Below are 20501 nucleotides of genomic sequence, written 5' to 3'. Positions count from 1 at the left end.
GCGCCCAACGTGTGAGCAGTCCCCGGCCGTGCCAGACCCCCCTGCTCCCCTCACGGTTCATCGGCAGGACACGGGGGACGGTGTCACACGCCCCTCCCCGCCACGGCTGGCGGGCGAGGAGGAAGAAGCCGCTGGGGGCTGCAGCCCCGAGACCATCGCTGGCTGAGTCCGCTCGGCTCATCACACAGCTGCGACCGGGGACGCGCGTGAAGCCCCTCTGTCCCACGCAGCGAGCGTGGGACGCGGGCTGCAAGAGCCCCGCGGGACATGCCGGACGCCTCCCGGTACATCTCGGACCCCTCCCGGTACATCTCGGACCCCCCCCGGGACGTCCCTGACCCCGCCCGGGACACCCCGAACCCCTCCCGGGACTCCCGGTGCCCGCCGCGCGGGGGCGCTGCCGTGCCCGCTCCGTGCCGGGGGCGGGGCCGTGGCGCGCGGGTCCATCCGCGGCCTCGCAGCGCCCCCTGCCGGCCGCGCGCGGTGGGGCAGGGGCCGGGGCACGGGGACGGCGCGCGCTCCCGGCGGTCCTGGCGGGGAGGAGGCCCCGCCTGCCGTGAAGCCGCTTCCGCCCCGCCGTGGCGGAGTGATTGCGTCATCAGTGCGCGCCGGGCGGGAGCGGCGCCGGGAACCGGAGTGGAGCCGCTGCCATGGCCGGGATCCTCTTCGAGGACATCTTCGACGTGAAGGACATCGACCCAGAGGGCAAGAAGTTCGACCGCGGTGAGTTGGGCCCCGGCCCGCTTCTCCCGGTCCCCCGCCCGCGCCTCCCGCCGGCGCTGGCCCCTCCGCGTGTTCCCAGCCCCCGGAGCGCCCCGCTTCCTCAGGGCTTTCCCAGCCCGGCCGCTGTGCCCCCCCCACCCCTGCGGACCCCGTCCCACCGTGTTCCTCTTCCTGCCTGTGTACACCTCCGTCACCTGCCGGGCTCTGGCATCCATCCCAAACCCATCCGAAAACGGCTCCGGTGCCAGCCTGGGCTGGGAAGACGTCCCTGTCCCCCACCAGCCCTCGGGGATTTTCTCTGTCCTGGTTCCTGACTCTACTGCTCTCCACAGTGTCCCGCCTGCACTGCGAGAGCGAGTCCTTCAAGATGGATCTCATCCTGGATGTGAACATCCAGATCTATCCCGTGGACCTCGGTGAGCCATCGGCTGCTAGCACAGGGCGGGTCAGCTGGTGTCAGCTTGGGTGGGCGAGGTTAGAGAGGATGGAGCCAGGAATTGCTATGATCAAGGAATGAGCCGCCCCAGGCTTCCTTGTGTCCCTTGTCTTCTCCCCAGGTGACAGGAGGTTCAGGGCACACTCAGTGTACTGGGGCTGAGCTGGGTTCACCTCCCTGTGTGTATTTGGACTCACTTCTATCTCTCTGCAGACACTGGGAAAGCTGCTTCAGCTTTAGTAGTAGTAACCAGCCTTTAAGGGAGATCTGAAATTAACTTCTGCAGCTGAATACACTAAACGTGTGGAAAAGAGAATATTACCCTTGATGAAACACAGAAAGACTGAAGCTGTTGCTGCAGGGGGCTCATGTACCTGCCCAGGGTCCAACCAAGCCCTCTGGGGGGATATAGGTGAATATGTTGTGTCCCCTGAAAACACCAGCAGTGGTGTCCTTGTGGCTCTGGTTTCCTCTGTGATGTAGGGAACAAGGAGACACAGGATCCAATATGACCTCTTCACATGTTCCCCACAGCCCCATTGGAGTTCTGGCAGCAGGGACAGAGCTTGTTTAGCACCCCCTGCCAGGGCAGCTCTTTGCCACCAGCCTGAGTTTGGCTGTGTCTGCTGCTGCTCTGGTTGTGCTCTAACCTTCTCACCGCTCCTCTGGCCTCTTCACAGGGGACAAATTCCGCCTGGTCATCGCCAGCACCTTGTATGAGGACGGCACCCTGGACGATGGCGAGTACAACCCCACGGATGACCGGCCGTCCAGGTATAGGGCCCAGCTGGGATCCACGTGGGTGGGATGAGGGAAAAGGGAAAGTGCTGAGGCTGAATGTTTCAGGTTGGACACTAAGAGGAATTTCTTCATGGAGGGGGTGATTAAACATTGGAGTGGGCTGCCCAGGAGGATGGTGGAATCACTATCCTTAGAATTGTTTAAAGAAAGACTGGATGTGACATTTGTGCTTTGGTCTAGTTAACAAGGTGGTGTTCAGTCACAGGTTGGACTTTATGATCTGATAGAGGTCTTTTCCAGTCTGATTGACTCTGTGACTGTGACATACCTTCTCCCAGAGGACACTGAGCTGGGGTAAGGGCCAGCTTTGATTCTTTGCTGACCTCAGGCTGTGCTGTTGCAGGGCAGACCAGTTTGAGTACGTGATGTACGGCAAGGTGTACCGGATCGAGGGGGACGAGACCTCCACGGAGGCGGCCACACGCCTGTGAGTGCCAGTCAGGAGTGGGGGGACACAGTGCCCTGGTGGGGGGAGCACTGAGATCTCAGCTCTGGTCTCCCATGGGGTTCCTTGCTCTCACTACTCCTCTCCTCCCACCTCAGCTCTGCCTATGTGTCCTACGGGGGGCTGCTCATGCGGCTGCAGGGAGACGCAAACAACCTGCACGGGTTTGAGGTGGACTCTCGTGTTTACCTGCTGATGAAGAAGTTGGCCTTCTAGCACATCTCCATGGGCTGCCCCACAGACATCCAGCTGGAGCCCTGAGAGCTCACGTTTTACTCCAGCACCCATGCTGCCCAGCGTCTTCAGAGCTGGGGAGACAGGAACAGTCGCCCTCCTCATCCCAGTGTCTTCTGACTCCTGCTGGGATCCACGTCTCTGTTTGCGAGGAGAGAGGTCCCTGACATCTGAGTGGACACCATGCTGGGTGCTCCTGTCTTGCCTGATGGCATCTCCTCACCTTCACCTGTGCTCAGCACCTCTGGCCAAGAGCAGCCAGACTGGGACAGTTGCCTACCTGCCTCTAGGGACTGGGGACCATTCCTTCAGGAACCATCCTGAGGCAGGCTGCTTTGGTTTCAATTAAACTGGGATGTTTTCTAAACCTGGCTCTGCTTGCTGAGAGAGGAGGCTGGCAGGGAATGGATACACCTGTGCAGGGGCAAAGGGGGAACCCTGCCACTTCCCAAAGGATAAGGGAGTCCAAACCTGTGGTAGGTGGGTACAGAGAGGAGGAATGGCAGCTCAGGCCCTGTGCAGGGCTGTGCCGGGGGATCCTGCAGCACTGGCAGCTGCCGTGGGTAGGAGCAGGCACTGGGAAGAACTGGGAGCATGTCCCAGAGGAGCTGGCTTCTGCCCCAGACCCAGGCACAAGACACACACAACTCTTTAGAAAAATAGCTCTTTAATCAAAAAGCATTCACAGTAGAGGTACCTGCCCAGATGGGAGCAGGGCCTGTGCCTGCTGGCACATGAGTGTCATTGTTTGCCTCCATGCACTGCACGGTTGACGAAGACTCCAGGAACAGGTGCCAACCCTTTCCCTGTGGGCATCTTCCTGGGCACCCAGAGCACAGCTTAGTGTCCTGCAGGATTGCTCCAGCATCGCTTTGAGCCCTGCATGCAGCCTCACCGGCCCCCACATGGAGGGTCTCTGCTGTCCCCCTGTCCTTGCTTGCACAAGACCTTGGCCAGGTCGTTGAAGAAGAACCTCAACTTGCCCTGTACCAGCTGCCGGTAGGTGAGGAAAATGCTGGTGATCTGGGTCTCCTCCATGGAGTGTGGGGAGCAGCTCGGCTCCCAGTGTCCTGCCTGAGGGGCGAGAGTGGGACAGAGAGGTGACAAACACCATTGCACCCAATCCAGCCCAGCTGGCACCTCTGCCAGGGTGGTCTGGCTCATGTGGGGAGATCTCACCTCCCAGCTGAAGGTCTGCAGGAGCAGGAAGAAGGAGTTGGCATGTCGGTAAAGCTGGCTCAGCTGCCTGTCCCCACAATCGTTGCTCACCTGGCCCTGGGCTGCTGCTGCAGCACCCAGCAGCAGGGCCAGGTCACAGAGGATCTCCCGGCGCTTGGTCTCATTCTGGGGGAGCAGACAGTGACCCCCAGGGCCTCGTTGCATCCCGTGCTCACCTTAGGTCCGGATGGGGTCCTCTACCCTCCCTGTGCCACCAGATATGCCTACAAGCATCTTGTTCAGCATTTCTGGTGTGTGTGCCAACCCAAGGTTCCTTCTCCAGTCCTCTTAGAACACGAGTGCCAGCACCCTCCTCCCAGCCCCTCTCACCGATTTGGATTTCCACTGCTGGAAAGTGAAGTCCACCAAGGGCAGCACTGCAGGGCAGCTGAGTGGAGGCAGGGCCTGGCACTGGCCCTAGTGAGGAGAGATGTCAGGGTGAGAGGTGCCAGGAACTGTACGGGTCCCTGGACTTGGATTTTGTTGGGGACTGTATCCTCACCACTCTCTTTTCCATGTCCTTGGCCTCCACGATGTATTTCTGGATAAGTCTGTTGTCACAGACCAGCCGTGTTGGGCTGGCACGGTCCTCTTTCACATGCAGGAGGAAGGATGTGAGGAGGAGCAGTCCTGGAGGAGATGGGGTTGCCTTGTGCACTGTGCCTGCCTCCCTGGGCAGTGCCAGCCCAGACAGAGCCAAGCCCGCAGTGGCAAGTCCTCTCCCCTGCCCTTTGGTGGCCTTGGCCCCGTGGTGGGGGTGCAGGGGGAGGTGTGAGTGGCTGAGGAGGGCCCGGTGCTGCTCTCCAATCAGCCAGCAAGGGGTGCCCGGTCCCCTCGGGGGAGAGCGGGGGTTTCCGTGCCAGTGGTGTGCGCCAAGGGGCCACACAGCCATGTCTGCCAGGTTTTTCGGCTGCGCTCCAGGCAAGGAAGCACGGCTGTACTCCCTGTGCAGAGCAGGGCCAGCCCTCCGGATCCCTGCCAAGAGCAGTTCCAGGCGTCATGTGCACTTCGGGGAATCCCGGCCCGGAGTGTCCCTCAGGGAACATCTGCTCCTGGCTGCTGCGCTGGCTGAGGGCTCTCCTGCCGGCACTGCCTTCCCCGGTGCTGCTGCACACTGCTGTGCCCAGCAACTGCCCATCCTGCCAGCTTCTCCAGTGCCCTCTTTGCATCCTCCTACCTGCCTTATTGTCTGCCCTGGCACTGCACCTGTCCCCAAAAATCCTCAGTGCAGCCTGTTTACCTAGGATGGGCATGGAGAGATGCTTGGTTGCCCTCATGCTGGCAGTGGCCAGGTCCAACCAGCCCAGAGGCACCCTTGGGTTTGATGCCCATCTGTGGGATTCTTTGTGCAGGGGACACTCTGGCTATGGGGCCACAGTATCCACTGTCCCTTCCTGCGCACCCAGTCCCCCCTTTTAGCCACACACTCACTGTTCAGCTCCATGCTCGGCTGGGGGTTTCGGCCCCGCATCTTCCACCCTGGGGCCAGCGGCTGCTCCCTGGCTCCCGTCCCCCTTCCATGGAGAGCAGTGTTGGCGCGGGCTCCCCGCGAGCCGCCCAGCCAGGACGGAGGGCCGGGAGCGGCCCCGGGACAGCACGGCGCGGCTCTGCGGCTCCGGCCTGGCCGCCCAGCCGAGGCAGCACGATTTCCTGTTGTGTCGCCGCTGACCTTCCAGCAAAATCGCAGCAGGGGGCCCGGGCCCGGGGAAAGGCTTCCTGCCTCCGGCCGCTTCCTCCCTTGGCTCGGGGCACGGGAAGGGCGTCCCCAGGCGCCCTCCTTGGCTGCTCACCTGCCCCCAGGCCTGAGCGCTCAGCAGCCAGCACCTCAGTGGTCAGTGCCTCAGCTGTGCCTGTCCAGGGGTAGAGGGTGGCCCTGGTACCTGCAGAAGGGATGGCATCAGTGACCCTGCACTGGACAAGCTGGGAACATCAGCCCTAATGGGGTCCTGCTCCTGGCTGTGGCAGCCAGGTGTGGAAAACACCAAAAACCCTCTCCCAGAGGTGGACCATAATCCTGGTGACCTTGTCCCAGAGGTGGACATCATCCATGGTGCCTTTTACCTGGTTAGACCCCATCCCTCGTGACCTTCACACAGAGGCATGCTCTGACCCCTGCATCCACCAGAGGTGACTCAGGGAGCTGGAGGTCCTGGGGATGGCTGTGGTTCATCTCCTCTGAGCTTGAGAGGACGATGGATCACAAGGGTCATAGCTAGTGCATGGCCCCAGAGCTGTTTTACCAGGGGTATTGGTTGGGAGTGGGCTGGGTGAGACACCCACAGATGCCCCCTCCCTGGCTGGAGAAGCACCAGGGGCCTGTTCAGCACCATGCCCTGGCATGACTGTGACATTCCCTGGCAAAGTCAGCTCTCTCTGGATGCTCTGGCAGAGGCTGCACATCCCCATGCCCATGTGTACGTGTGTGTCCCCCTATACTGCACGTGGGAGCACATCCACCACGTGCACCCTCAAAACCTACATGTACACACGTGCGCTTCCCTGGCACGCGTCAGGGCATGCGCTCAGATAACCCTCCACCCCGGCAGCCCCCCATGGCTTCCCTTTGGGGACACTCCCCTCCCAGCACACATCCTCTCGCTCCCGGTCTCCCTGCAGTGCGTTTCCTTCTCACACCCGCTCTCGCACACTCTCGCACGTTCCCACCCCTGTCCCTGTGGACGGCAGTTCCCGGCAGCGCCTGGCCGGGTGACAGCAGTTAAAGTAAACACCCCAGCCCCGCTCCACCTGCCCCATGCCCTGCTCAGCCCACCTTGCAGGGTGCCTGGAGGGGGAGTCCAGCAGGTGCCATCACCACGACTCCAGAGATGAGACTGTCAGCCCTGGCTCGCCTGGGCACAGCTGGCAGCAACAGGACCGGGGTCAAGCACCTCCAGGCTTCCCCAGACGGCCGTGGCCCTCCTGCGGACGTGACAAGCTGCAATCACGGCCGCAATCACACTCGTCAGCACCCTGTGCCAGCACTGGCCTCGGGCCCGCCACCATCTCCATGTCAGTCCGTGCCATACCCCCACCATGTCCATTCCCTGTCCCTCCCTGGGTGCAAAGTCATTGGCAATGCCAGGCTGGACAGCTGCGGTGCCCTGCATTCCTTCTTGATTAGGCAAACAAACCCATCAGGGGAAACTGGAGAGCAACTGGAAACTGGAAATCTAATGGACCCCCATGGACAGCCTAAGGTGCCCACAATAGTCCCTTTTCTCCAAAATATTCCTTTTCAACAATGCCAGAAGCTGGCAGGCAGCATGAGCCTGTGCCCGTGGGCAGCTTGGTATTCCTCTGCTGGAAAGGCAATGCCAGCATTTGCTGCCCGTGCCAGGGGGGCAGAGGAGGATGTGGGGGAGAGCTCCTACTTCTGTCTCCGATCCCACGGATGTTGCGTGCTGTAGAGGGAGAGAGTGTGGGGGCAGTAAGTGAGGCACAGGGACCCCAGAGGGACACGGGGGCTCCGGCCAGGCAGCCCGGGCTCTGGCAGGGGACAGGAAGCCAGGCGGGGGCCGCGGGGCTGCACAGCTGGCCGGATCCCGGTGCCAAGATTCCCACCTCTCCTTACAGGGTGCAAAGTGCTGGGAATCCCGCTGCAGGGAAAGCCGTTCGCACCCACTTTGGCAAGGTGCTGAAGACAGCAGGAGGTGCCAGGAGTCAGGGAAGAGGGGGGGTAGAAGAGGAAGATGCCGGGGTGGGGGGCAGACTGTGGTTCGGTGGCACAGCTGCTGTCCCCGCAGGCCACCCAGATGTGCTCGGTGTGCACCCCCAGGATGTCAGTGCTAGCATGGGAAGCAAACCTGGCCTTCCAGGGCAGGGAGGGGGGTCCCAGCCCCCTTTGAAGCCCCCATAAAAGGGTCTGGCATAAAGGAAAGAGAAAGTCAAAGGAACAAAGAGAGCGGCTAATCCCGGCGTGAGCAAACAGCCCCGTTTGCTCAGGGCACAGCTGGCTCCGAGGCCAGGGAAAGGAGCACAGCGGGGCTCCTCGGGTGCCAGGCAGCGGGGAACCCTCTACTCGGGCTGCCCCTCCCCGAGCACGGGCAGTCCCCGAGAGCAGGGTCCCTCCGGGCTTTTTTGCTACATATGCAAATTGCCAATAAACATCCGTGGGCAAATCCTGCTCCCCCCGCAACCTGGTCCTTGCACTGCTCCCAGACAGCCGTCCCAGGAGAACACCCGCGCTGCGGGGTAAACGGACTTGCAAGGGGCACCTTGGTCAGGGTGCAGCAGCTTGGGGGTGAAGGATGGCAGGGTTTTACCTTTCCCCAAATTCCAGCAAGCCAAATGCTGCCCAGCATCCCAGCACAAAGCCCTCGGTGCTTCCCAGAGGATGTCCGCGGGCAAACCCTCCTTGCCTTGGGCAAGAGCACCTAATGCCAGAGACTCTGCTGGCATCTGGGGCGACTCCTCTGTGCCTCCTTTACCACTCCTCAGCCAAGCTTCCCATTCCAGTGGGGCGCACAGAGCGTGTCTGGGAGGGCACCTCGCCCCTCCGCCTTCATCCCGTGGAGAAGAGAAGGGGTTAATGCCAGGCAGCTGAGCCGCAGGTGGGCGCAAGAATGAAATTCCTTCTCGCTGTCCTGCGAAGTCTGGGCACAAATATTTGCCTGCATGTCCGGTGGGGAGGGGGGAGACCACCATCGCTTCTGGGAGCTTGCTAATCCCCATGCCAAACAAGGCCCCCACATGCCCCACATGCCCCCCGCCTTCCTCCTGCTGGGGTCACCCTGCAAAACCTTTGAGAAGGGGACATTTGGGGTCAGGGGGACACCAGCACCTTCGGGTCCTATGAGCAGGGAGCTCTATGGGGTTGACTGGGCACTGGGAACAGGTATCTTGTTCAGGGACACTGCCAGGATCTGCTTGGCATGGCAGATGAGGCTGGTTTGGGGTTTCCATTCCTCTCCCCGAGCCGTGGCCACCACAGCAGGATGAGATGAAGGCAAGAGCCCCATCCGTCCCCACAATGTCAGCAGCACACCCTCCATAATAAATTCCATGTGTTCATAGACAGAAAATAGCCAACATTCCCTGCTCCATTGCTCCCCTAAACTGCATCCCCCTTCTGTACCTACCACCCCCAAAACTCCCTCCATCCCCAGACCCCCCTAGCCTTCATCTGGGATGGCCCAGCCCTGCAAGTCGCCTACCAGTTGTGCAAATATTGCCGGAATGGCTGTAATCCCTGTGTCACACGTGAATTATGAGATATTTCCACCCATTACGACAGCCCCCCCGCCCTGCCGCGTGTGTGTGAGGCCGGGGGGATTAGACACGGCACAAGCCACGCTCGGCACAAAGCTTTGGGGAGGCTGACGGCTCTCTGCATCCCACAACGGGGCGGAGCAGTCGAGGGGGGCTCTTTCTGGAGAGAGGGGGTGCCCGCATGCCTTCCCGTCTTCAGGCTTGTGCCTGGAAGGGGTGTTGGGGTGCCCAGAAGGCAGTGGGAGGCTGTGAGAAGGGGGGCCCAGGGCATGCAGTTTCACCACGACCCCATCCCTGGGGAGCAGAGGCTCCTTCCTGTCGCCCTGAGCCGGGCTCATGTTCAAAGCCGCGAGCAGGCAGCTGCTAATGAGGGCAGACAATGGGAGCTGCGCAGGGCAGAGCTCGGGTGAGGGCCTGCTGAGACACCCCATGGCAGCCATGGCACAGCTCTGGCACCACGATCCTCTGGAATACTCCGTGGGACCCTCAGCACTGGGCACAGCACATGCCCACAGAGCCCCTGCAGAACTATAGGCTGTTCTGTAGGGCGCCATTGGGGCACCCCACCTGTACTGTGCTGGGACAGGAGATACCCCATGGTGTGTCAAGCCAGTGCCTGCCCTGGAAAGAGGTGGTGGAGGAGTGAAGGTACCAGGCTTGAGGCTGCCCATGGCCAGCTGTCCCCATCGCAGTGCAGCTCCAGCTGCCCACAGCTGGCAGTCCCGTTGGGGATGTGCCGGCTCCAGGCCCAGCTCTGGAGCCTCAGAGATGCCTTTGTGCAGGACGCTGCTCCTTGCACACATGTGCAGCCACTGGGAAGCAGCTGGTAGGACCGGGACCCTTTCTCAGCACTGCTCTTGGCTGGCATCATCCCCTCTCCAAGAGAACAGGGACCCCCAAGGCTCTGCCAATCCACTTCTTTCTGTCTGTTAATGAAGGCACCCCTTGGCATTTCCAGGGGCAGCCCTGGCTGTGGACGAGGGAAGCCCAGGCACGGCTGGAGCATCCCTTTCCTCCCTGCCCACTTGCCCACACTGCAGTTGCCACAGGGATGGGATGCCTTATCCTGACCTGATAGGCCCCATGCCAGCACACCACCCTGTCCCAGCCTGGCAGTGCCCTTGCAGCCCCTCTCTCCCTCACGCTGCCACCCCGTGCCTCGGATTCCCCCGTGCCGAGGGGCTGCAGCCAGACGGGCTCCCCGTCTCTCTTTCCATTCCCTGGGAAAGGGGAGGGAGCTTCCCTCATCTCTTCCCCGTGTCCCGCAGACGAGCCAGGAGACTGTGACGAGCTCTGGGTGCACAGAGCCAGCACCGGATTCCTGGCATCGGCGGGACAGCTGGGAGCCATCGCCTGCCTCCTCCCCGCTCAGCCCCGTTCACGTCCCGCCGTCCCCAGAGCCGCTGCTCTGCAGCGGGCACCGTGCAGCGACGCTGGCACAGCCACACAGACCCCAACCCTTCCCTGCCCTCCGCGTCGCTGGACCCCCGGCCAGCCAGGACATCGGGAGAGAGGAGACAGGACAGGTCAGTGACACCGCTGGGGACCGCGGGGAGGGCACAGGGCTAAGGGGTGCCATGTGCCAGGCATGGTCTCTGCTTGCAGAATGTGCTTGCAAGCAGCAGCGTGTCAGGGACAGCCATGCCCGGGCGAGGCCCGAGGTCCTGGCAGTGTCCCAGCCCTGGTGATGCCAGCAGGCTGCCCTGCCGGGGTAAGCCCGGCTACTCCTTGCTGCCTTCTGCCAGCTTCTGGCAGGGGCCAGGTCCCCGCCAGGCCAACCCCCTGTCCCACTGCCCTCCTCGGGAGAGGTGTCACACTGCACGAGACGTGTGCCAAACCGGGGTAAGGGAATGGGATGGGCAGCCATGGATGAGCTGAGGATGGAGCATGGGGCTCCATGCTGGCACTGGGGCAGGGGCGGTGGGCTACAGCCCCCACCCCCAGCTGCTCGCTGGGTTGCGGGGAGGCCCAGGAGGAGATTTCTGGGGAGGTAGGGGCCTGTTGTGCTCCAGCTGTGCCGTGTTTCCCTAGCTACACCGCGCAGCTGGCCGGGTGTTTGCACCGCCCGGAGTTGATTTTGGCAGCCCCGCGCTTCCCCCTCCTCCCCTCCCCACCCGCCTTCCCCCTGCCGGGCGCCCGCCTGCCTCGCACCCACCACCCTCAGCCTCTCCCTGCCTCCCTCGGCGGGGGTGGCAACAGGGACATGGGTGACACAAAGTACCCCCACTCCTCATAGGCTCCCCCTCCCCTAAATTCATGCCTCAGTTTCCCCAGATGGATGATGCTTTCCCCAAACTTTTCCATGGTGCCCACTCAGTGCCAACCTGTGCCACCCTTAGCAGCCCAGGTGTGGGTAAAGAAGGGGACCGACGCTCTCACAGCATCCCCCCTCCAGAGGCCCCTTCTCTCCCTGGGCAAGGGAACTCAGGTATCCCGCTCCCCTGCAGCCCCTGTCACTGGTGGGCAGGAGCCCAGGGTCCCACTCTGGAGCCTTGCTGTGCCCAGGGTGGGCAGCAGCTGGAGAAATTTAGGAATGTGGAAGGCACGAGCTGGAGGGGGTTGGTTGTACCTTTGCAGGGCGGTGTGGGCTGGGGGAGGGGGCTGGCTGTTTTGGGAGCCCATGCTCGGGGGTGCTGAGTGGATGGAGGAAGGGCTGGCTGCAGGGGAACAGTGGATGGACAGTGCCTTGCAGTGCCGCGGGTGGGTCCTGGGGTGCCAAGGGGCCGGGAGTGGTCTGAGTGGATGGAGTATTCCCCAGGATGTCTCATCTCTGAGGAGTGGGGGGCAGTGAGCCGTGAAAGAGCTCATGACTGAAGGTGGTCTGTGTGAATTTGGGGACACCAGGATGCTCTGTGTCCAGGAGATGCCCCATGCTGGGAAGAGTACACAGATTGAGGAGACCGGCGTTTGAATGGGTGTGCCCTGAAAATGCCTTATTCCCGAGGGGGCTTCTCTGGATGAGAATGCTCCCGTGGGGCTCATGCCCTTGAAGAGGGGAATGTGAATGGGGTCATACCTGGGATGTCCACGGCTCAGAAACAACCCAGGGTCTCTGGAAGGGGTGTGGATGGTGGTGTTGGTGTGTCCACAGTGTCTTATATCCCAGAGGGTGCTGTGTGAATTGTTAGGAGATGTCTTCAGGATGCCCAAAACCTGAGGGTGCCGATGCTCTGAGGGAGGGTTATGTCACAGAATCGTATCTTAGACTGGGCTGGGTTGCAGAGGACCGTAAACATCATCTAGTTCCAATCTCCATCCCTCAGGTTCCCCATGCCCTGGGGCTGGCATATGAGTAGGGATGCTCTGCACTCGGGGGTGCCGCATGCCCGGGGAGAGGGGGAGCAATGAATGAGGGAGATCCCCTGGACATCCCGAGCGCGGGGGTGCCCCGTGCCTGGCGGGGCAGCACCGTGCCTCGGGTGCCACAGCACGGGACGGGACAGGACGTCCCGTGCCAGGCGGGGGCGGCGGGCCCGGGGCCCGGGGGTATGTGGGGGGGTCGGAGCGCGGCGGGGGGCGCATCCCCCCCCGGCCGGCCGCTGCCTGCGCCTCATTAGCGGGGCCTTTGTTTGCACAGGGCTCGCAGCTCCCGCTTGCCCATGCCGCCGCCTATAAAGCGGAGCCGGAGCCGGCAGCCGGGCAGAGGCGGCGGCAGCGCCCGGCAGCTCCCGGCCCCCCCTCCCCGCCGCCGCCTCGGGTCCCGGTCCGCCCGCCCCGGCCGGCCGGCACCATGCGCGCCGCTGCGCTGCTGCTGCTCGCCCTGCTCCCGCTCCGGCCCCTGCCCGGCCGCGCCGCCCGCCCCAAGCTCGCCCTGCCCATCCGGCCCGACATGGAGCCACTGCCCCCCGGCGGGGCGGCAGGTAGGAGCCCCCTGCCCTACACCCTTCCTTCCCCCGCTCCGCGCAGCCCCGGTCCTGTACAAGCCGCTGCCGCACACCCCGTCACGCATCCCGCGTCGGGCACCCCCTCCCTGCCACCCGCACCCCCGTCCGTGCATCGCATGCCTGCACTCCCCCTTTCTTTGGCACCCCGCGTTCCGCCCCGGGTCCCCCGGCTGGCCGGGACCGGCACTGGGACCGGCACCGGGAGCGCAGCGGGCGGCGGGGCGGTGCCGGCTGGTCCGGGGCTGCGGCAGGGGGGTGCCCGCGGCCCGGAGGTGACCGGGGACGGCGGTGGGTGGTGGTGGGGTCTCCGCAGGCTGCGCCTTCGGGGGGCACTTCTATGCTCTGGAGGAGACGTGGCACCCGGACCTGGGGGAGCCCTTCGGGGTGATGCGCTGCGTTATCTGTCACTGCGAGCCGGTGAGTGCCCCCACACGCTCCTTTCCTTGAGAGACCCCCCAGGACCCGGGTCTGCTGGGGAGGGGGCTGGCAAGGAGGGAGTTTGACCCCTCTGTTCAATATACTCCTCTCCTTCCCATGAAGAGGGAAGCAGGATCCCTTCAGCCAGCCGGACACCTGGATGTCCTCCCCCGCGGCAGGAGGGAGGAGAAGGGGGGTTTAAAGGATCAGGCTTCATTCTTCCTCCCCCTCCTCGAGGAGGGCCTCTGAGCCTCTCCCTCCCTCCCTCCGAGCAGCTCCCCGAGGCCGGGGCTGGCGGGGCCACGCACAGCTGGTCAGGAGGCTGGGGGCTGTGGGGAGGGGGTCCGGGTTTGGCTGCCGTACAGGCATCTGGGGACTGTGCAAGGTGTCTAGGGCTCCAGATGGAAAGAGAAGGGGGAAGCCAGGCTGTGCCAGGATGGCATGACTTAGCACACATCAAAATGGCCTGGCACATCTTGGCACGGCGCTCCTGGGGTCTTCTTGGCCCCCACAGCAGAGGAACCACCGGGGGAAGCCCGTGGGGAAAGTGAACTGCAAGAACATGAAGCAGGACTGCCCCGTGCCTACCTGTCCCCGGGCCACGCTGCTGCCTGGACACTGCTGCCACACCTGCCCCAAAGGTGAGAAGAGTGGGTGCTTCCCTGCAGGGAACCCCCACCAGCCCCCCAGGATCCCCCGTTGGCCTGGGAAACGGGGGCACTGCACATTCCCCTGGAAAGGGCCAGTCAATTTGTTATGAAAGTCACCAGTGCCCATGATATGATGGGCAGGGGAAAGCCCTGATGGGAACAGCCTGAAAAGAGTGCAGGGAAGGCACTAAAATGCCCTGCACAGGATTAAATGCCCTGCCTGTCCATGTGCCCATGCACAGCATGCCCCAGCTAGAGCCCCATTGTGATTCACAGGGCACATCTTAGTCTATCTCAAAAGGGACGATTTATTATTGGCCCCACCCCAAGCTCTTGTGCACAAGCAGCATGGTGTGATGATCTCCTTCTGTGTCCACCCCATGCCAACATTGCCAGGCCCCCCAGAGAAGAGCCCTGCACTCCGCTTTGACACCTTCGAGTACTTCCAGGAGAAGGAGGACGACTTGGACAAGCCCTACAATGACCGCTCCTACCTCAGCTCTGAGGGCCTGGCTCGCGATGATGCCCGCACAGGTGAGCCACCCACCCAGACAGCAGCAGTGTGGGGCACCCCCCATGCTCCCCCTCATCAGCAGTATCTCCTCTCCAGAGTTTGTGGCCTTGCTGACCAGTGGCCCAGAGCCGTGGCACCCCACATCCAGTGCTGTGGCCAAGGCTCGCTTCACTCTGCTGCGCTCCTCCCTGCTCTTTTCCATCAGCTACGAGCGGTGAGTCCCGTTTGCTGTCCAGCCTGGCACAGCAGGCAGCTCTCTGGAAAAGGGGAGGATGCAACATTGTTTGTGTCTCAGTTTCCTTTCTGATATCCCCCCCATGATGGCACAGCCTTGCACTGACAGAGCGAAAGATTTGGAGAAGGGGGGCAATGTGCTGGGCTCCAGCCTAGGTCAGCGGCCAGAATTTCGGCACACCCACAGTGTCGGCCCAGCCTCACCCATTTGCCTCCAGATCTGGACTGGAAACACACGGGAACGGTTCCAGGGCTCCCGTGGGTGCAGCTGGCAGAACTGCTGTGCCACCCTGCAGGCTCTGCTGGTGGGCAGTGCCTTGGCACTGCTGCCAGGGTTCCCCATCCTTGCCATGCCCTCCCCAGATGCCTGCCAGCAGCAGAGCCTCTCCTCTCCCTCCCTCCTTCCCACTCCAGTTTCTTCTGCTCTTCTTCGCTTCCAGGCCCCTTTGCATAGTAAAGTGGTGACTAATTTCCAGCTCTGACAGGGGGAGCCAAGAGGAGCCGAAAATGCTCTTTATTTACAGCCTGAACACTCAGCTCCCAGCGGGTCCTGCCGTGGTGCCTTTCCCGGCAGAGACCCTCTTCCTGCTTAGTGCCAGTTACACACTGCTCCAGGATAGGGGAGCCCAGAGAATCCATGCCAAGCTGGCATTTGGCAGGACAGCAATGTTGGGCTAGTCCTGGAATGGGCGGGCAGAGCCTAGCACTTGGCACCCCAGGAGAACAACATCCTTCTCCTGCCAACCCCTAACCCCTGGTGACCCCCGTATGCCCTCCAACACACCTCTGTGCCCGAGTGAGGGTGGTGCCAGGGGAGGGGAAGGGCAGGAACGTGGCCCTTGCTCACCCCCTGGGTGCTCGCAGGCTGGGACGGCCGAGCCGGGTGCGTTTCAGTGACCCCGAGGGTAACGTGCTGTTTGAACACCCCGTGCAGAAGAGCGCTGCCCCCGAGGACGGCATGGTGAGAGGGGCTGGGAGGGCAGGGGGCACAGTGCCCCTTCCGACCCCTGCTGGGTGTGGGTGGCCCCCAGCCACTGCCCAGCCCTTCCATCCATCACCCACAGCTCTGCGGAATGTGGAGGACAGTGTCCAAAGCCAACGTCCAACTGCTGCGGGGGGAGCAGCTCCGCGTGTCCCTCATCACCCGGGCACAGCCCTCTGGAGAGGTCCACGGACACATCCTCAAGCACCGGGCACTGTTCGCAGGTAAGTCCAGGTCCCGCATGCACAGCCGGTGGGTGGCCACCAGAATGTCCCTCATGCCCCTGTCCCTGCACAGAGACATTTGGTGCCATCCTGACCTCGTTGGACCCCTTGCACCTGGGTGCCGGGGGAATGGCGATGCTGACACTGAGTGACACTGAGAACAACCTGCACTTCATCCTCATGGCCCGGGGACTGCTGGAGCCTGGAGCAAGGGGTGAGAGCAGGGTGAGAAGGGGAGGGAGGCACTGCCCAGAGGGGGCTGCATAAACCTAAAGGAGTGCTCAGCATGTCTGCAGCTCAGGATGCATGGGTCAGCATTTTGGGGTTCAGGATGGGTGACTGGGCTGGGTGTGGGGCTCAGGGTGGGTATAGGGGCTGTGTGTGGGGTGGAGGGTGAGGTGTGCATACATTGTATGTTGTGTGATTTTGGGTGTGTATGAGGGGATGGTGTGCACCTGTGCAGAGGGGGTGGGGGGCAGGGGTGCTGCAGAGCATATGGGGTATGAGGATCATGGTGCAAGAAGGATAGGTTTGTGATGTGGGTTTGCAAGGATTTAGGGGATGCTGGAGGCAATGGCAAGGGTCCAGGCACACAGGGAGATGGAGTTTGGAGGTGGTAGGCACAGAGGTGTGGGTTTGACAGTGGTTGCAGACCCCTGGTCCAGTGGGTCCACTCCCCTCTGCCATGTCCAGAATCTCCACGTGTTCCACTGAGGGTCCGTATCCTGCACCAGGGCCAGACGCTCCGGGAGGTCCATGCCAACATCACTGTGGAGGTAAAGAATTCCCTTCCCCCACGTGCCCTGGCACCACGGTGCCCAGAGCACCAGGGCTGATCCACGGTACTCTACCCCCGCCACCAGGACCCCGACTTCGCAGAGGTGCTGAATGATCTGTCTGCCCAGGAGCTGCAGTGGCTGGTGCAGGGGCAGCTCCACATCACGGCTGAGACAGAGGGCCGGCACGCACGCCGGCTGGCTGGCACCATCACCACCCGCCGCAGCTGCGACAGTGAGCACAGGGCAGGCACCCTGGCGTGCAGGGGGATTGCTGTGCTCACCCCCGTGCCAATCTCACCCACTCTTGTGCTTCTCTCCCCGGGCTGAAGCCATCCAAAGTGTGCTGTGCGGAGCAGACGCTTTGCTGCCGACCAAGACCGGGGCTGTGGGCTCAGCCAAACTGGCGCTGCATGAGAATGGCACCCTGGAGTACCAGGTAAGTGGTGAGCACCCATGTCCCTCTCGAGGGTCCCAGGTGTATCTGCCACCCTGGCACTGCCCTCTGGCACCCCACCCACAGGTGCAGGTGGTGGGCACTGCCAGCGAGGTGGTGGGCATCACACTGGAGACCAAGCCCCGGCGGAAAAGCAAGAGGAACATCCTGTTTGACATGACACCCAGCTACAAGGATGGGCTGGTGAGCACTAGTTGATGCTGGGAGGGATGGCACAGGGACTTTGGATGAGTCCCTGTCCCAACCTGCATGGTGTCCCACTGGTGGCAGGCCTGGGGTGCCTGGCAGAGCCCCAGCGCCCGCGATGCCCACATGCTTCTACAAAATGAGCTCTTCCTCAATGTGGCCACCAAAGACTGGGAAGAGGGTGAGCTGCGGGGCCAGATCATCTCCCTGCCCTACAGTGGACTGCTTGCCCGCTACACAGGTACCAGGGACACGTAGGGTGGTAATGGGGGGCAGTGGTGCAGCCCTCCCACACACCACCCACTCCCCCCCATGGTCCCTGTCTGTGCACAGAGATGCCCGTGGCGCTGGCAGGGCAGCTGGTGTCCCCCCCAGTGCACAGCGGCGCCGGGGGGCATGCCTGGCTCTCGCTGGATGAGCACTGCCACCTGCACTACGAGATCTCGGTGGCAGGGCTGGGACGCCCGAGCGATGGCACTGTCAGTGCCCACATCCACGGGGTGGCCGAGCTGGGGGAGATGGGCACTCGCCCCCACCAGCACAAGCGCCTGCTCAAAGGCTTCTACAGCACTGAGGTGAGGTGGGCACCCAGTCAGGGCACCACACAGCAGGGGCTGGGCCAGACCTTATCCCCACCCTGGTGTCCCTCTTGCCATGACAGGCTCAGGGGGTGGTGAAGGACCTGGATGCCGACCTGCTGCAACACCTGGCACAAGGCACTGCTTTCCTGCAAGTCAGCACCAAAGCACACCCCAATGGGGAGATGCGGGGACGGGTAGGTCCTCACCGGGGCAGGGCACCCCTACCCATCTGCACTGCTGCCTGTGGCCGGGTGACACTGCCTGGAGCAGGGTGCAGGGGCACAGGATCACCCTGTTACAAGGTCCCTGCAGTACAGCCTGATGTGTTTTGCGGTCGTGGGTCCTGCTCATTGCCCCCTCCAGGTGCACATTCCCAACCAGTGCCATTCAGGAGGGACCCGCCTGGCCCCAGGGGAGTCCCTGGGGCAGGCTGAGCTCCCTGGGAGCACCAAGACCAGGGACCTGGAGCAGCTGAAGAAGGACCCCAACTCCTGCTTCTTTGAGGGTCAGCACCGGGCACATGGCACCCGCTGGGCACCTGACTATGACAAGAAGTGCTCCATCTGCAGCTGCCAGGTATGAGCTGGGGGTTGTGCTGAAGGGGCAGCACCCATCAGTAATGCCCCTCTGTAATGAGCCCCATCCTGCTGTCCCCAGAAGCGCACAGTGATCTGCGACCCCATCTTGTGCCAGCCCCTCAACTGTACCCACCAGGTGCACCCCGAAGAGCTGTGCTGCCCCATCTGTGAAGGTACCTGGGGGATGGGCTTGGGGGCTCCTTGTGAAAACAAGGTGGGGGTCCCTCTCAGAGACCTTGCTGCTGGCACTGTGTGCACTTCCTCATGGCTTTTCTCTTCCTTGTAGAGAAGAAGTCAGAGCAGGAGGAGCTGAAGCTGGAGCGGGCACGGGACAGTAGTGAGGGTGAGTCCTTGTAGGCATGGGCTGAGCAGGCAGCTCTGCAAAGGCTGAGTCACAAGGGCTGTGACTTCCTCTTCTTCTTCTTCTTCCTCTTCCAGGCTGCTACTTTGATGGTGACAAAACATGGCGAGGCTCTGGCACTCGCTGGCACCCTGTTGTGCCCCCATTTGGCCTCATCAAATGTGCCATCTGTACTTGCAAGGTGGGTGTGGGTTCCAGACTTGCCCCCCAGCCTGGTCTGGCACCTATGGGTGCTCTCAGTTCCCATTTGTAGCTGAGGCTCAAACCAGGGCACGGGGAGCTGACTGCCCTGTGCCTCCCGTGAGCCCCGTGCCCTCCCTGCAGGGCACCACAGGTGAAGTGCACTGTGAGAAGGTGCAGTGCCCACGGCTCACCTGTGCCAACCCTGTGCGCGCCAGCCCCTCTGACTGCTGCAAGCAGTGCCCAGGTACCTGCACCCCCTTCCTGCCCTCTGTTCTCCCTGCATAGCTGCACTGGCAATGCCACAGGCTGCCCTGCCACAGGCGGGCATCCTCCCAGCGCCCTTTCCTGCAGCCCCAGAGAAGAGTGTCCCGGAGCTGGCTGACTCCATGCAGGCAGATGCACCACGAGCGTGCCGCTTTGGGCGTCGCTGGTACCTCAACAATGAGAGCTGGCACCCGTCTGTGCCCCCCTTCGGAGAAATGAAGTGTATCCTGTGCTGGTGTGTGGTGAGTGTGCCAGCCTGGGGCAGCACCAGGGCACGGGAAGGCAGCACTGGAGTTGCTGCCCCCCCACCCTGGTGCTCAGTCCCTCTTTCTGCTTCCCCAGTCGGGGGAGACACACTGCCAGCGCCAGGAGTGCCCCCCATCTGCCTGTGCTAGCCCCGCCACGAGGGACAACCCCTGCTGTGCCAAGTGCCGTGGTGAGTGCCGTGCTCACACACAGGCACCACTGCCCAAACTCTCTGTGGCAGCCCCTGCACCTCCCAGTTTCCTTGGTGCTGAGCCAGAGCTGGCACAACCACCCCACGTGCCCTCCTGGCACCCACTGTGCCCATCTCTCAGCTCTGCTTTCCCCCCCAGCCCTGGATGCCCCCTCAGATGCACGGGAGAAGGTCCACGATGCCAAGGTGGAGTCACGGAGCCACTGAGCAGTGACGGCTGCCTGGAGTGGGGCAAGCACACAGCGACGCTGGGGGGGCAGGGGGGGCCCCACTGCTTACTGCCCCTGCCTGTGCAGGGCAGGGGGCACAGAGGAGCACAGTGGGGTGCACATGCCAGGCCCCCAGCCTGGGCACCCATCTCAGCACGACTGCAAGGCCAGGACCGCCCTACCCACTCGTGCCAGTGGGCAGTGGCCAGGCTCACAGAGGTTGGGGCACCCACTGCCCTGCCACTCCAAGCCCCCTGGCCGGTGGGCATTGTGCCCATGTTGTACATAGTGTAAAGTCTCTCTGGCCCCTGTCTCCTGCACCCACCCTGTCTTGGCCGGGTTTCTCACATAATTTATGGTGTCAGTGCATAGGGGCCAAGATGTATTTATTAAAACCAGAGCTATTGCCTACCTGGTTCCTGTGTCTTCCTGGCAGCAGCAGGCACAGGGCTGTGCCCCTGCATCCCATGGGGAACTGC

General features: G+C 62.6%; 3 protein-coding genes across 9 annotated transcripts; 2 read left to right on the top strand and 1 right to left on the bottom strand.

Moving 5' to 3' along the window:
- The first annotated feature begins 576 nt into the window (after positions 1 to 576).
- Positions 577 to 3006, top strand: POLR2H (RNA polymerase II, I and III subunit H). 2 transcript variants are annotated; one of them, XM_033068748.1, is made up of 5 exons: positions 584 to 723; positions 1056 to 1139; positions 1840 to 1933; positions 2304 to 2387; positions 2504 to 3006. In XM_033068748.1, exons 1-5 carry the CDS (start codon positions 651 to 653, stop codon positions 2619 to 2621), a joined length of 453 nt encoding a protein of 150 aa, XP_032924639.1. In that variant the 5' UTR covers positions 584 to 650; the 3' UTR covers positions 2622 to 3006. The 2 variants fall into 2 exon arrangements, with proteins under 2 accessions (XP_032924640.1, XP_032924639.1); XM_033068749.1 differs by lacking the exons at positions 1840 to 1933; positions 2304 to 2387 and having other exon boundaries at positions 577 to 723; positions 2504 to 2601.
- Positions 3007 to 3327: 321 nt separating this feature from the next.
- Positions 3328 to 12460, bottom strand: THPO (thrombopoietin). Of its 5 annotated transcripts, XM_033068297.1 has the most exons (7): positions 12082 to 12460; positions 6628 to 6776; positions 5289 to 5737; positions 4360 to 4487; positions 4188 to 4274; positions 3819 to 3983; positions 3328 to 3713 (listed from the first exon to the last, which is right to left on the bottom strand). In XM_033068297.1, the coding sequence occupies exons 3-7, from the start codon at positions 5326 to 5328 to the stop codon at positions 3531 to 3533; spliced, it is 603 nt and encodes a 200-aa protein (XP_032924188.1). In that variant the 5' UTR covers positions 5329 to 5737; positions 6628 to 6776; positions 12082 to 12460; the 3' UTR covers positions 3328 to 3530. The 5 variants fall into 5 exon arrangements, with proteins under 5 accessions (XP_032924188.1, XP_032924189.1, XP_032924185.1 ...); XM_033068298.1 differs by having other exon boundaries at positions 5289 to 6792; XM_033068294.1 differs by lacking the exons at positions 5289 to 5737; positions 6628 to 6776; positions 12082 to 12460 and having other exon boundaries at positions 4360 to 5282.
- A 320-nt stretch (positions 12461 to 12780) lies between these two features.
- On the top strand, positions 12781 to 20433 carry CHRD (chordin). 2 transcript variants are annotated; one of them, XM_033068291.1, is made up of 23 exons: positions 12781 to 12925; positions 13263 to 13366; positions 13881 to 14007; positions 14413 to 14550; positions 14627 to 14744; positions 15629 to 15725; positions 15829 to 15970; positions 16044 to 16184; positions 16664 to 16746; positions 16834 to 16981; positions 17079 to 17185; positions 17270 to 17386; positions 17474 to 17630; positions 17723 to 17964; positions 18051 to 18164; positions 18334 to 18546; positions 18628 to 18721; positions 18835 to 18891; positions 18987 to 19090; positions 19234 to 19336; positions 19444 to 19598; positions 19699 to 19792; positions 19953 to 20433. In XM_033068291.1, the coding sequence occupies exons 1-23, from the start codon at positions 12796 to 12798 to the stop codon at positions 20018 to 20020; spliced, it is 2853 nt and encodes a 950-aa protein (XP_032924182.1). In that variant the 5' UTR covers positions 12781 to 12795; the 3' UTR covers positions 20021 to 20433. The 2 variants fall into 2 exon arrangements, with proteins under 2 accessions (XP_032924182.1, XP_032924183.1); XM_033068292.1 differs by having other exon boundaries at positions 12838 to 12925; positions 13884 to 14007.
- The last annotated feature ends 68 nt before the right edge of the window (positions 20434 to 20501 follow it).

The sequence above is a fragment of the Catharus ustulatus genome, chromosome 10, assembly GCF_009819885.2.
Source record: "Catharus ustulatus isolate bCatUst1 chromosome 10, bCatUst1.pri.v2, whole genome shotgun sequence".
Classification (NCBI taxonomy): domain Eukaryota; kingdom Metazoa; phylum Chordata; class Aves; order Passeriformes; family Turdidae; genus Catharus; species Catharus ustulatus.
Note: the sequence above shows the minus strand (reverse complement) of the source record. Positions and strands in the feature narration are given on the sequence as shown.

Excerpts from the sequence above, each read along its gene's own strand:
- POLR2H (XM_033068748.1), top strand. The coding sequence starts at position 651 with ATGGCCGGGATCCTCTTCGAGGACATCTTCGACGTGAAGGACATCGAC. Across the intron at positions 1,140-1,839 it reads GATCTATCCCGTGGACCTCG|GGGACAAATTCCGCCTGGTC; the intron begins GTGAGCCATCGG and ends GCCTCTTCACAG. Across the intron at positions 1,934-2,303 it reads ACGGATGACCGGCCGTCCAG|GGCAGACCAGTTTGAGTACG; the intron begins GTATAGGGCCCA and ends GTGCTGTTGCAG.
- THPO (XM_033068294.1), bottom strand. The coding sequence starts at position 4,749 with ATGGCTGTGTGGCCCCTTGGCGCACACCACTGGCACGGAAACCCCCGC. Across the intron at positions 4,275-4,359 it reads AGGACATGGAAAAGAGAGTG|GGCCAGTGCCAGGCCCTGCC; the intron begins GTGAGGATACAG and ends TCTCCTCACTAG. Across the intron at positions 3,984-4,187 it reads AGCAGTGGAAATCCAAATCG|AATGAGACCAAGCGCCGGGA; the intron begins GTGAGAGGGGCT and ends CTGCTCCCCCAG.
- CHRD (XM_033068291.1), top strand. The coding sequence starts at position 12,796 with ATGCGCGCCGCTGCGCTGCTGCTGCTCGCCCTGCTCCCGCTCCGGCCC. Across the intron at positions 14,745-15,628 it reads TTTTCCATCAGCTACGAGCG|GCTGGGACGGCCGAGCCGGG; the intron begins GTGAGTCCCGTT and ends GGGTGCTCGCAG. Across the intron at positions 16,747-16,833 it reads ATGCCAACATCACTGTGGAG|GACCCCGACTTCGCAGAGGT; the intron begins GTAAAGAATTCC and ends CCCCGCCACCAG.